Source organism: Larus michahellis, chromosome 3, assembly GCF_964199755.1.
Source record: "Larus michahellis chromosome 3, bLarMic1.1, whole genome shotgun sequence".
Classification (NCBI taxonomy): Eukaryota; Metazoa; Chordata; class Aves; order Charadriiformes; family Laridae; genus Larus; species Larus michahellis.
In genome coordinates, this window is record NC_133898.1 from 19,904,948 (window position 1) to 19,918,267 (window position 13,320).

The window sequence follows — 13,320 nt, forward strand, 5'->3', positions numbered from 1 at the left end:
TATGCTTGGAAGGGAAAGGCAGACACCAAGGGAACTGATGTTCTTCCACATCATGCAACGTTGTTTAGGGTACAATGGCAACAAGACAATATTTTTTCCAAAGAGTTTTGTCACATGTGCTAGCAACAGCACGATACGCAACTGAAAGCATCCACCCTGAAAGTCTCTACAAGGAAGGCATTTCAAATATTTGCTATAATACTCCCTACTGGTGATGTTTGCTTATATCTTGTATTTCACTCTGCCTGGGAGGGTGAAAGTGCACTGGTTAGTTTTGACTTTCCAGTTTACCTCCATTACTGCAGTGCAGTAGTCTCTCTGCCAACTTGCCTGATTTTGTCAGTCTCACAAACATATACTGTTCCACTGAAAGGCTCAGTTCCTACAGTCATGCAGCTCTGCACTTCCTCTATGAGCAACACAAATGCGAGCATGAAATCTGCACAGTTCTGTCCTTTTTTTATTCATAGAAATATGTGAAGACACAAGCCTAACTCTTCTGACCTGAAAGCAGGATGCAAACAAAAACTCAAGATTATATTTGGGTTTTGGGAAGACCAAACCGTGATTTTGTTCAGGGTGAGGAAAGTAGAGGGGTGAGGTGCTGTCCTCATGATTTAGGTTGGAAATATTGCTTGCACTTACATAACTGAAAAAAATAATGCAAAAGAACTGAAATTAAATAGTTGCATGGATAAAGAGGGCTGCCTCTTTTTTTTTTTCCTTTTTACACTCCTGTTTATATATAGCAAGTACTTAATTTCTGTCTGATTTTGAACAGTTGATCTAACAAGTTTAACTTTTAGATCGACTGTTCAGTTTGTCCATTTTATTGTCCGCTGTGTGCTCCAGAAATATCCTAAGTATCCATTTCATCAAGGAAAGGTAGTCATGCCCATTAGTGTATCAGCTTGCATTATTTATGCCCATCATGTATTCTTTCAGCATGTTGAGTAACAACAGAGGAGGACTGTGTTTCCTGGGCACTGGTAGCAGCTATCAGTTACTGATGACCATTTTGGGCCACATTTTCAAACATGATTCCTCCCCACATTTAAACTATTTGTACTGGGAGAGTTCAGTTTGTGTTTGGAAGCTATAGTAAAAAAGCTTCCTTGGAATTCAAGCTATGCGTCAGCGTTGCTCTGCACTGACCTCTCTGGAAAACTTGACCTATATTCAGATGCCTTCTGAGGTCTCAAAATCTGGCTGGGAACTGTTTTGAGGATTGGCCCAAGTACCAGGAAACACTCAGTCCATCTGTCACAAATGACAAAGATATAAATGTGTAAAGGGTAGAGGGGACAAGTTTTGCTGTGCGCACATAGAAGCTAAATAGGCTGTCGTAAGGAAACTTTGCCTGAACAATGTTCTCATCAATCAGTTTTACTCCACCCGACTTGAACATGTCTAGTGAGGTTTCACTCAATTTCCACTGACATAAAGCAAAAGCCCTGTCAGACTCTGAGTCTCTTCCCATCCCTGAAACCCTAGTAATAAACAACATGAAAGCAAAGGGCCAGCAGTCTGCCACTCCAGGTACTGGTTAATGTAAATGTTAGCATTAGAAATCTGACACCAGCCCATCTTTCCTAGCTGAGAACATAGGCAGATTTACTGTGCTTTATTGAGTCCTTTTGCCTTTGCTGTGGAAACCTTTAAGTCTCCAAAACGTGTGTCATGTTTCCATTAGTTCTGTGGTAGCAAGGGGAAAGAAATGCAGAGCACTGGCTGAAAGATGTAGCTCTTAGTGCTGTGAATCACCAGCTCCAGGACAGATTATTTCTTTTAAGTATAGGCAAAGGCAGAAGTGATTGGCAAGCCGAGACCTGCTCTAGAAATTATAACATGTAACATTCATAGAAATCTTTTCATCCTGAAGGACCGCTGTCTACTTCCCAACGCAGCCACAGATATACGTTACAGGAATTTCTTTATATCCCCTCGGAAGGCAACCACTTCCAGAGAAGAGTATGGCAGGTTTTTACACAGATAGTTTAGGATGAACTGTAGTGAGGTATATCCAATACTCATCCCTTGCTTTTCATCTTCCCTTCTGTCCTCTCCTTGCTGGCACTACCAGCTCCTCACTTTGAGAGAAACTTTCCCAAATCACTGTTCTTCCACCCAGTCCCAGCTGTTTCATGTCTCGTACTCTTCCCCAGCACCCTCTTCTCTCCACTGCGCCATCTCTCCCTGGGTCTCAGAAAAGCCACCCACCCTGCTTCCTGCTCACTGTGTGTCCTCAAAGGGATGTGTCACTTCCCCTCCCTTCCTCCCCTCATTTTCTTCCCCTGACCAGCATGTCACCTTCCTTCTCCTTTGCTTACAGCCATCTGTCACACACGGGTAACACCTGCCCCTGCTGGCACATTCTCCCCCTCTGGTGCGGGCTGCCTGCTTGTTTTGCCATAACAGTCTTTTTGCATGGATTTTGAAGGGCTTTCAGGCAGGACATCACTGTGAGCAGTTAGACTAAGCCTCCAAACCCTCTTATTCAATTTAAAAATTCAGATCAAGTCATTAGCTCCCTGAACAGGCACTCATTTCATCTCCAAGAGCTGCTCCCTCTCTAGGTAGTCAGTGTTCGCTACGCCAGCTATCCCATCTTCTTCTGATGCTGTCCTCAGACACACGGAGCCAATCTATCAGTTGACAAATAGAGACATAGCCGTAAAACTCTGCCCTATAGGGGGCTACAATCTAGTGAATTTTCAAGTCTCTGGATAATACCAGCTTTAAAAGGAGGAGAAGAGAGCTCCTGGTGAGTAAAATTCAGCAAGAAAGAGGTAAATTCCTAAAAGCAGCAGCATAGTTTAAAGCAGTACTGTCAGCAAGCTGTGAGATATCCTGGTGCAAAGCAGCAGCTTGGGTTTTTTTCATCGTTTCTTGATCTTACTATGCCCCTTCCATCCCACCTGAACTCCACCACCACAGGGGCTGTAGCCACAGTTCCACAAGACAGGAAATCCGGTAGTGAGCTTACTATCAGACACAAAAAAACAACCAAACAAAAAACAACTGCTGTAGCTACGTGTTGAGAAGTGCTGAACCAATATATGCAGACTCATTGCTGGTTTAAATTGGCTTAAAAATGTTACGGCCAGGCAGATTTTATGCTGGGTCAGGTATGATCCATCTACCCACAGTCAGCATAAAGCCTGTATCATGCCTGGTCTGACTTGACAGAAAGGTAATTGCATAATCCTGCCAGATCTTCACGAAACGCATGCTGCCAGATATTCCAATAGGGCACAGGCAAGCATTCATTAAGTCAGTCTGCCTTATGGAGTCTAGATGGCAGGGTGTCTGCAAGAAGATCATTTTTTCTCCGTAGGCTGAATCCACTGACAGTCCTGCTGACTTGTCAGCTTTGCATTAAATCTGTTGAGTCCTTTTCACAGTGTCAGAAGGAAATCTGTCCCAAGAAAAAACATCTGATAGAAGAAAATTATTATCGTGTTCATCTTGCCCCCCTAGTACCATGTGGCTGGGATTAATTTTCTACCTGTGTTCACCATATCTGGAGGTTGCAAAAGAAGCTGCATCAGTGATATTAGAGAATGTTTAAATACGCATCATATTTTTCAAAGGAAATGCAAGTGCAATCACAAACAGCCAGGAATTACTGAACAGAAAATTCTTGCCTTTACATTTCTGTTTGAATATCCCTGTAATAATGGTTTTGCATTTATGCAGCTTTGGCAAGCAGATGGCTTCCCAAGTTCTCTGAAACTTCACAATAAAACTGTGCTTTATGTGGATAGCTTCGCCCATCGCTGAAACGCTGCCAAATCAGAGATAGTAAACTGGCTGCTTTTGAGAGAGGCCTTAGCAACACTCTACAACACTAAGGGAGGGTGTAAAGAGACATCACGCGTTTGCAGTGGAATGAGCAAGGGGGCACTTTGAAAACTCCTAATTTGACCGTAGATGAAGATCAGTTCTTGGTCTACGCTCACACTGTAATAAACTGACAGAATAAGGTAGAGTCAGGCCCTGTGCATCTGTGAAATAAAAGAGGGGCAGGAGAGGAATTGCAGTGAGGCTATAATGCTTAGATTTAGGTACAGAATGAGTTTTAAGTGTTTTCAGGTGTTGAACACCTCCAGCTATAGCTGGAATCAGGCAAAATGTCTCAATGCTGTTGGAAAGTCTTCTGAAAATGAAAGCTCTGAACTATACATTGAAATACAAGTTTAAGAGCTTATTTTTAAATGTCTTTATTAATAGCTTGTCCTTAGAGTTTTACACCATCACCCTGGTATCCAAATGCTTTAGTAGCTATCTACCCTCATATATGCTAAAAGAAAACTAAAAGGTCAACCCTTTAGTGACAATTCTCTAGGCACCTGTCTGTGGGAGAAAACACCATCACAGTCAGTGACTCCACGTAGATAGTTGTAAAGAGAGATCTGTCCCGCCTGCCCTTTCCACATGTCATGCTATGCATTAAGCAGCAATAGAACACTCGGGATAATTTTCCTCTCTTTCCTCCTCTAAAATATTCTGTCACTTCAGAACAAGTTACATACACCTTGGTTTTCCTGCTAATTACCTCCATACAGGAGGATGCACATGTGATTAGCACTTGTTAAGAGCTGCACACGCAGGGGGAGGTTTCTTGCTTAGCTAAGCACCAACAAGAGAGGTCTCACATACTCCCTTAAGTGCCAAAGCAAGCAGGACATACAAGAGGAACACGTGGATTGGGCTTTTGTCCCAGCATGGGATGCACATGAATCCATCTTGTTGTGACTGCTTTGAAACACCACCAAGTGTTACTCCCCAGGGCTGTTTTCTCTTTAATGGAGATATGCGGGACAGCTGTCAGGAGAATATCTCAGAACAAGCAAAGAAGCTGGGAAAGAAAGTCTGCTAATCAATCTAGACATTTAATGAAGTCCGTAGGGACATTCAAGAGTCACTGTATATTATTGTAGCAGCTGGGAACACACAAAAGGTCTGTGCAGATATTAAATCCCTTTTCTTGTTGGGTAGAGCAACATTTTTATTCGTGAATAGGAAAGAGAGGCTCACAGAGCAGATACCCTCTAAGCGCTACTGTGGTTCCAGGCTTGATGCATGATAAAAATCAACAGAGTTAAGCAACTGAAGATACTTTTGGACAAACCCTGAGACCCAGGCAGAGCAAAGGGCTAAAGTCAGTCTCAAGTCCTCAGCCGATACCAAAACTACAATAACACTTTTTAAAAAATAAATAAATAAAAACAATTAGTCCCCACTTACTGAATCACTAAAAGGTGGTCTGAGTGTCAGGTGCAGACACTTTCCCCACCTCACCCAGCTCCTATGAACACGACAGAGACCTTAACAGGGGCTATTACTCTACTACCAGAGGGAAGCCATCCACACACTGCGTAACAGGCATCACCGTCGCATTACAAAGTCCCCTAGAGAGTATGACTTTCCCCCTTGATGCTCACAAGAAAACAGCTGGAAGAAATAGTTGTGGTGCAATTCAAACACGTGCCAGCTTGACAAGAAAGCATCCCAGTCAGTGAGATTTGACAAGATTAAATGCACAAACATCTCCAAACAAAGTCACCCTGACTCATTGCTTCCATGGTGAAAAAGCAAGCTGCGTAGCTCTGCCTATGAAGAATAAGCTATCCTGCCATGCTAGATGGCTTCCAGTACAGCCCAGGCAGAACTGAACATCAGGTGCAGGCGTGCACGTTTAGCAAAGTCTCAGGGGCTGGGGGAGTGCTCCATTTGCAAATTCATTGATCTACTTGTGGAGGGACAGCTTACAGCCTGAACACAGTATGAGTGAAATGAGGTATTGGCATTAACTCTGTCCTGCTGCCATTGCCTCCTAGTGCAATGTGGGAAGGAGCCAGCATGCATAGCTTTCCAGCAGGTATGCAATTAGACCCATGGAGGTGAGCTCCCTGCAGTGACAACATGTAAGGTTAAAAGGTTGTTAAATATCTGAAAGCAAACAGGGCCAAGTTTATTTCAATTATAAGAGGGTCTGACTCATGATTGTGACTGAGGTCAGACACACGGACTGGGCAAGGTACAGGTATATCAGTATAATATATTGAATGCTCAGCAGGTCTCTGTCAAAGATAATACTAATTCTGAATTCTCTGAAGTTCTCAGCATCAAACATAGCTGAGCAAAGTACCAGGGCCCAGCATCATTTGCTGCTGCTAGAGGCAGCACCGGTGTCCTGAGAAAGCCACAAACACCTTCCCCACCTGGGATTGCTGTCGATCCCATGGAAGAGACCAGGGTAAGCCATCCACATCCAAGAGCACTTCCACCTCCCCCCACTTTTTCTTGTAAGGAGCAAACTGTAATTGACCAAAGCAAAACACCACCCAGTAATAATACTTTGCAATTGTATAAAAGTTCTCAGTGACAAACAGTTAATGCCAGTTTACTCCTGACTTGAGAGCCAGGATTTCGTCCCAGTTTGCTTAGTCACAAGGGAGAAAAGGCCAGTGGCAAAAATCAAGATCAGAGCTCAGCAGTCCTCCCTTCTGTAGTCCTGATCTAAAGACTAGGGTGCACTGGTTGCCCTCTAGGTTTTAGAGAAGACAGGAATAAAAAAGAAAAAAAAAAAGAAAAAGGGAGTGGGGGGGGAGGGGAAATCACTGAACTAATTATCATACATTTATTCATGAAAGCCAAGATTAAAATAGTATGTTAAAGGATTTGAATGCAAATAGCATATGCTGGGTCCTGATCTCCGCTAACAGAGTGCAGCACTGGCAACACAGATAACCGCAAATGTTGCACAGCATAAGAGAGCCTGACAGAGCAGAGGGAGAGCACAAGTCTCTCAGTGAGGCTTTAAAGAAGGTGAAAAAACACCACAGAGCTAGGAAAGAAGGTCATTTTGTTGCTGTCATGGCTGTTGTTCTGAAAAATCTCCACACACACGATTTATCATGCCCTGTACTGCCTAGAAGTGGACCCAAGTCTAATACTGTGCAGCCATTATCCTTAGTTCTGAGGCATGTGAAATTTGAACCCACTGTGTTTTGGTTCACCTCTGGTGTTCACAGCAATGCTGTCTTCTAAGCATCAAGTACTTAGCAAAGTAAACACAAATCATTTTGCGTTGTGCGCATGCAGCAGGTATGACAGGATGATTACTCAGGTAATGCAGGTTATTTGCATCCTGGGTTTTGAATTGGATGGAACAAAGTTGGTCTCGCGCAACTAGACAAGACATGAGAGTTATTAAGCAGTAGAGATACGCATCTCAAACCAGTCTAGGTGCAAGTACTGCAATTATCCAGCTTTCTACAGCCTTTGTAGGCTATGCTGATGGCTAGTAATTCAGAAACCAGGCTTCTCTTGTTGCCACACGCAAGACTTTTGTGGTAGCTGTTTAAATATAGCATTTTCCCCATGATATGTATTTAAATGAAGCATCTATAGCAGAAGTTCAGTACTTCTTTGGGTGATATCTTAATGTGGAGAGGATGAGAGCTATCCTTAACTCTGCACACCTTGGGCATTTCAGAGTGGAGGACAGTGCCTCATCTCCACCTTCTCTGGGACAAGGAATGATGTTTCATGTTTCCTTTATGAAGCTATCTGATCTACTGGGGAAGCTTCCTCTTTGCAAACTTACCCTCAGATGGCATAGTTCAGGTACAGCGAGCAGGCTTCTCTACTCCCATGCATGTGCATCTCTGCTTTTCCTCCACCCCTTGCAGGTTATGACTTTGCCGCTGTACTGGAGTGGTTTGCAGAGCGGGTTGACCGCATTATTCTCCTTTTTGATGCACACAAGCTGGACATCTCTGATGAATTCTCTGAGGTCATCAAGGCCCTGAAGAACCACGAGGACAAAATGAGAGTTGTTCTCAACAAGGCTGACCAGATAGAGACTCAACAGCTGATGCGGGTATACGGTGCCCTCATGTGGTCCCTGGGAAAGATCGTCAACACTCCTGAGGTCATCAGGGTCTATATTGGCTCCTTCTGGTCCCATCCGTTGCTCATCCCCGACAACCGCAAGTTGTTTGAGGCAGAGGAGCAAGACCTGTTCAGGGATATCCAGAGCCTGCCCCGCAATGCAGCCCTGAGGAAGCTGAATGATCTCATCAAGCGAGCACGGCTAGCCAAGGTGGGTGTTGGCAGAGAAGAACCCAAGCATTCGGTTTGGACTGCCCGCAGTACGCAGGCTCTAGGGAAGTGGTTTTGGCCAGTTCAGCTTGCAGAGCTGGTGGATCCTACTCTTTTTCCATCCCATTTCACTCAGGCACAGCATATTAGCCCTATGCACTTCAAGGAAGAAAGCACCTCCATTGCTTGGTGCATCAATCATGACAGGCCAGGGTGAGGAAGATAGCCACAGATCAAAGCAGGTAGCACTTGAAGGGATCTGGACAGCAGTCGCTCTGTGGTAGCAGCTTGAGAATTAGGACCAATTCAGTATGTCAGAATCACACATGAAGGGAATTGGTAAGTTCTAGGTCTTTTGCCTTAAACTTTCTCAGCCAAGAGAGATACCCAGCTTAGATGGATGCACAGGAGATGGAGACTCACAAGAACGGCAAATAAGCTTGCCATATCTCTGAATATTTGAAATGAGCTGAATGAAACCCCTTAGAATACAGGGAAGAACCCCCTATCACTTGACAAAAGAGATCAAAAGATCACTAAAAAGCCTTTCTGTGCAAGATTCTTCATTTTCAAGAAAAAACACTCAGTCCACCATTAAAAAAAAAGAGCCAGAACGTCTCATAAGTTAAGGCCTGGTATTCATACTAAAGCATTAAACAAATCTGTAGAGCTTCAAAACCTGTGTGTTTGGTTTGGTCTGGAAAAGGACTATTCCCTGGAAGGCCATGCCCAGTGGAAGAAAAACAAAAAAACCCACAAACACCACACCACTCCCTCCAGGAAGTGCATATGAGTGCCCAGTACTGTGTTCACCTTGTCTCAGCGCAGCCAGAGCACACAGCTAAGCAGCGCTGGAGCAATAATCAGTAGGTACAGGCAAGCTGAGGGGCTGAGCTTGCTCTTCAGGGCGATACAAGATGGGGTCGAGGCCTAGGCACAGGTATTCTCTGCTGGGAAGAATTTTCTGATGTGCTCTTTAACAGTTTTCTTCATTCCATATCATTTAATGCCCTTCAGGTCCACGCATACATCATCAGTTCTCTAAAGAAGGAAATGCCTTCAATGTTTGGGAAAGACAATAAAAAGAAAGAGCTTGTTAACAACTTGGGAGAGATTTATGCCCGGATTGAACGGGAGCATCAGATCTCACCAGGAGACTTCCCTAATCTGAGAAAGATGCAGGTAAGCAGTGACATCTTGGCCAGGGCACCAAACATCCAAGGAAGGGGCATAAGAGTAACCGCTGGGAATACAACAGAAGCCACGCAGACATTGACTGTTGTTGTTGCTTGTGCGAAAGGCCTGTTGTAATGTTGAAATGGGCCTTGAAATATGTGCATGCTGTATTTGGGCATGAACACTTTTGCACATAGAGCATATGTGAAGCTACACCTGTCCTCATTTCTCAAATCTTTGCCTGAGTAGCACTTTACAGCAAATTATTTCTTCTGTTTTTCTTTACTTTTAATTCTGCGTTCCATTTGCAGATTTTTCAGGTATAAGAATACAGCTAATTTATATTAAAAGGAAAGCTATATCCTGAAAAGCCTACATATGCCCCTCTCCTCAAGAGCTGTATTTTTTTTTTTGTCTTCTACTTCACTCTGTTTCTAGAAAGAGAGAAAGGAGGCTGTGAAAGCTTAAAGCCCCATTTCTATTTTGAGCAGAGAAGCAGGTTTTCTGTTCTACAGAGCTGAGACCTGACCTGGTGTTCATGCAAGTCAAAGACTTCAAAGGACCTTGGATCAGAGCCTTGTATTGTATATTCAAACAATGCTGGACACAGCTACATTGCTGTGTGGCTTCAGTCCAAGCAGAAACCTGTTCTGAGTTGCTAGCTGTTGAAGTCATTACTAGCTCCCTATGGAAAACACAGCATCTGCTTTTTTTTTTTTTAAAGTATATTTTCCATAAGTTCTTGGGAATGAGATCTATGGAGCGTATCCAATAGAAGATCCCATTTACTGCTTGTTAAAATGTGTTTAAAAATAACTATACCAATCCAGTAGGAGTGAATAGTGTGGATTTAACGAATAGAGGGTGAAGGACAAAGCTGTAGGTCACTTTGCAGTTTTTAAGAAGAGTGTTATCTGCAGACCCAGCTCAAGGTGCTTTTGCTTAGCTGTGAAAATTACAGGAACTGAGCCATGCTGTAAAGACGTGTCACCTCTTTACAGACATGCTTCTGTCTTTATGGCGTCTGAAAGATGCACCGCATGATGATGAGTAAAATAGGCTTTTGCCAGAGTGGCACCTCCTTCCCGGAGCGCAGAGGGGGAGGGAATGCAGAGCACTGGCTGGAGGATGTAGCAAGAGCTGCACAACCAGTTTGCCTTGAACAATCTGGTCTTCAAGGAAGTTGCTGCTATGTGGCTTGGAAAGGAGGAGTCTTATTTGCACGCGGCCATCATCTGTGCCTTTGAGTAAACCAGTTCCCCTCTCTGTACCATGTCAGTCGCCCTTTGTAAGCTGAGAAGGTCATTATTTTCTGTAGGGCTTAAAGAGCAGTTAAGTAAGAACAAGGCCAGCCAGGTAGACCCCATCACATGCTGAGGAGCAGGGCTATCAGGGGAGAAAATATTAAGCTCCCCACTCCTCCTCTGAAATAGCAGGTTTTTGAGCCAAACAGCAGACAGGCATCCCACTCTACACTGTTACTGTACTGTGCACGGCCACGACGCTCACCTCTTGCTATTTTGTCCCACTTTAAGGATCAGTTGCAAGCCCAGGATTTTAGCAAGTTCCAGCCTCTGAAGAGCAAGCTGCTGGAGACCGTGGAAGACATGCTGGCCAATGACATCGCTCAGCTCATGGTGCTCGTACGCCAGGAAGAGTCACAGAGGCCAACCCAGATGGTGAAGGGAGGAGCCTTCGAGGGCACCTTGCATGGTCCATTCGGCCATGGCTATGGCGAAGGTGCCGGTGAAGGGATCGATGATGCCGAGTGGGTGGTGGCCAGGGACAAGCCCATGTATGATGAGATCTTCTACACACTGTCGCCTGTCGATGGTAAAATAACTGGTGCCAATGCAAAGAAGGAGATGGTAAGGTCTAAGCTGCCCAACACGGTGCTGGGCAAGATATGGAAACTGGCTGACATTGACAAAGATGGCATGCTGGATGATGAGGAGTTTGCCTTGGCGAATCATCTCATTAAAGTCAAGTTGGAGGGTCATGAGCTGCCAAATGAGCTGCCTTCCCATCTCCTCCCTCCATCCAAAAGGAAAATAACAGAGTGAAAGGAAGGTTACAGGGGACAGGGAAGGGAGGGGGGGAAGATCTAGAAAAACATGTTTACTTAAGTTATACGTTTAGATGTGAGATCACCTTTGGATTTATACCTATTTTGCTGTATGAAGAAAAAAAAACCTAAAGCAGAACAAAAAAGTCCAGTCCTTCTTCATGATAACATGCAATTAACTCTTCCAGTGTAACGTCCCTGCTTTCTAACGCGTAGTCTGTAAACACAAAGGTAAAGAAAGGATGTTGAGACCAGGGGAATCAGATAAGCAAGAGTAGAAGAAAAACTGAAACGGGCTGCGTTTTTTGAGAGTGGTATAGGCACTAATAGAAATCTGCTAACTGCCAGCATCACTCCTGAGCTTTGGCTGCACCTTCTGCTGTTTAATGGGTCTCGCAAACTTCAGGAGACTTGAGATGTAGATAGTGAAAAGGAAACCACAAGATGTTCAAGCTGTTGGCCAAACTAAAGAGCACTTCCTAATTAACATAGCCCACACTAAAATACTAGATACTAAACCCTGAAGTTAAGAATTTTAGGAACCTTGATTTACTGTTAGGTGCAAGTTTTACAAGCATTTCCCTGTCCTTAAAGAAAAAAAAAATAAATAAAATCTGAAATGGCTCTGAACTGGGCAGCTGGAGTTCCTCATTGTTCACTGTGGGACAGGCACTAAGAATTCCCAATCACCTCTACCTCCCATTCAGTCCCTGGGGGACATCTGTTCTGCGGGCATGGCCAAGAGAACCACCCCACCAAGGGAAACGGAAGGAGGGGGCACTAGAGGCAGACTTCAGGTGGGTTGGAAGGGAGCAACCGCTCCCAGGCTCACTGAGCATTTCACAACCAGTGCATAGTGTTTTCTCTTTGAACAATGGTGGTGTTTATCATTCCTGTGAAGTGATAACGTTTACTCTCATCATGCACAGTGAAAGCTACGTTCGCACTGTAAAGACCAGAACCCCGCAGCGTCGGGTAGATGGTCTGTGGTAAGAGCAGAGAACACAGTGGGGGGCAGCGGGCAGAGCTTGCTCTGCTGCCTGCGCCCCCACAAACACAGCCAAGATGTTGACAGCCTTCACCCACCCTCCTCCTCACCACACAGTAACACTTGATCCCCTCCAGAACCTCTACCCTAAGCTAAGAGACCTTCCCCCCTATTCCACGGTCTATGAAATTTTTGTTTGTAAAACCCAATTTTGGCAGAAATCCCTTGGTTTCCTATTTTGTTTCCCCAACACACACACAGACACACGCACTCTTCTGCGTTTTGTTGTTGCTTTGGAGCAGCGTGTTGTTCCAATTCCTGTTGTCACTTTATATAAGCTGAGCTCCTACTGTGATGAAAAACCAAGACAAGTATAACTTATTTTATATCTCTGTGTTCATATTATATAGAGAAATATATTCTGTGTATGTAGGATGTGCTTATTGCAGTACATTTATCACTTGTCTTAAAAATTAATGCATTAACCTTTTTTGTACCCTGGTCATGAAACATTATTAAAAAAGAAAGGCCAGATCTGTCTATTTATTTACATAGAAAAAACAAATGCAGCTGAACAGAAAAAAAGATTGTTTCTACATGCAACAGAATGAGGAAATTATTCTTAGCGTATTCCCAAATGTGTATGTACGGATCAGCCCTGCCGGACTGGGGTGTGCGCTGCTGGATGACTGGTTAACATCTGCACTCTCTCCTTTCTCTTCTGGCAGTCTAATCACAGCCTCAACGCTTGCTGAAGCAAGTGAAATCACGTACCCACGATTCACCTTGTTCAACGTAGGGAAGAGGTAACAACCAAATAAATACTTCATTAGGAAAAGGAGTATAGTGAAAGAGTTTCCTCCTGCCAGTCACAGATGAGAACGCTACAGATTTATCAAGATCTGGAAAGAACACACAAGAAAACCTTAGTCTTAAATCTTGCTGGCTCTAATTTTTCGTCTGTCTGCCTTGCCCTTTC

General features: G+C 44.1%; 1 protein-coding gene across 1 annotated transcript in view; it reads left to right on the forward strand.

The window, feature by feature from the left end:
• The window catches only part of EHD3 (EH domain containing 3), a 30,653-nt gene extending 17,780 nt beyond the window's left edge, over positions 1–12,873 (forward strand). Inside the window, exons 4-6 of the mRNA XM_074578964.1 lie at positions 7,701–8,113; positions 9,130–9,294; positions 10,824–12,873. Of these exons, the coding sequence (XP_074435065.1) occupies positions 7,701–8,113; positions 9,130–9,294; positions 10,824–11,351 (1,106 nt within the window). The 3' untranslated portion in view covers positions 11,352–12,873. The remainder of the gene's footprint in view (positions 1–7,700; positions 8,114–9,129; positions 9,295–10,823) is intronic.
• Positions 12,874–13,320: the final 447 nt, after the last annotated feature.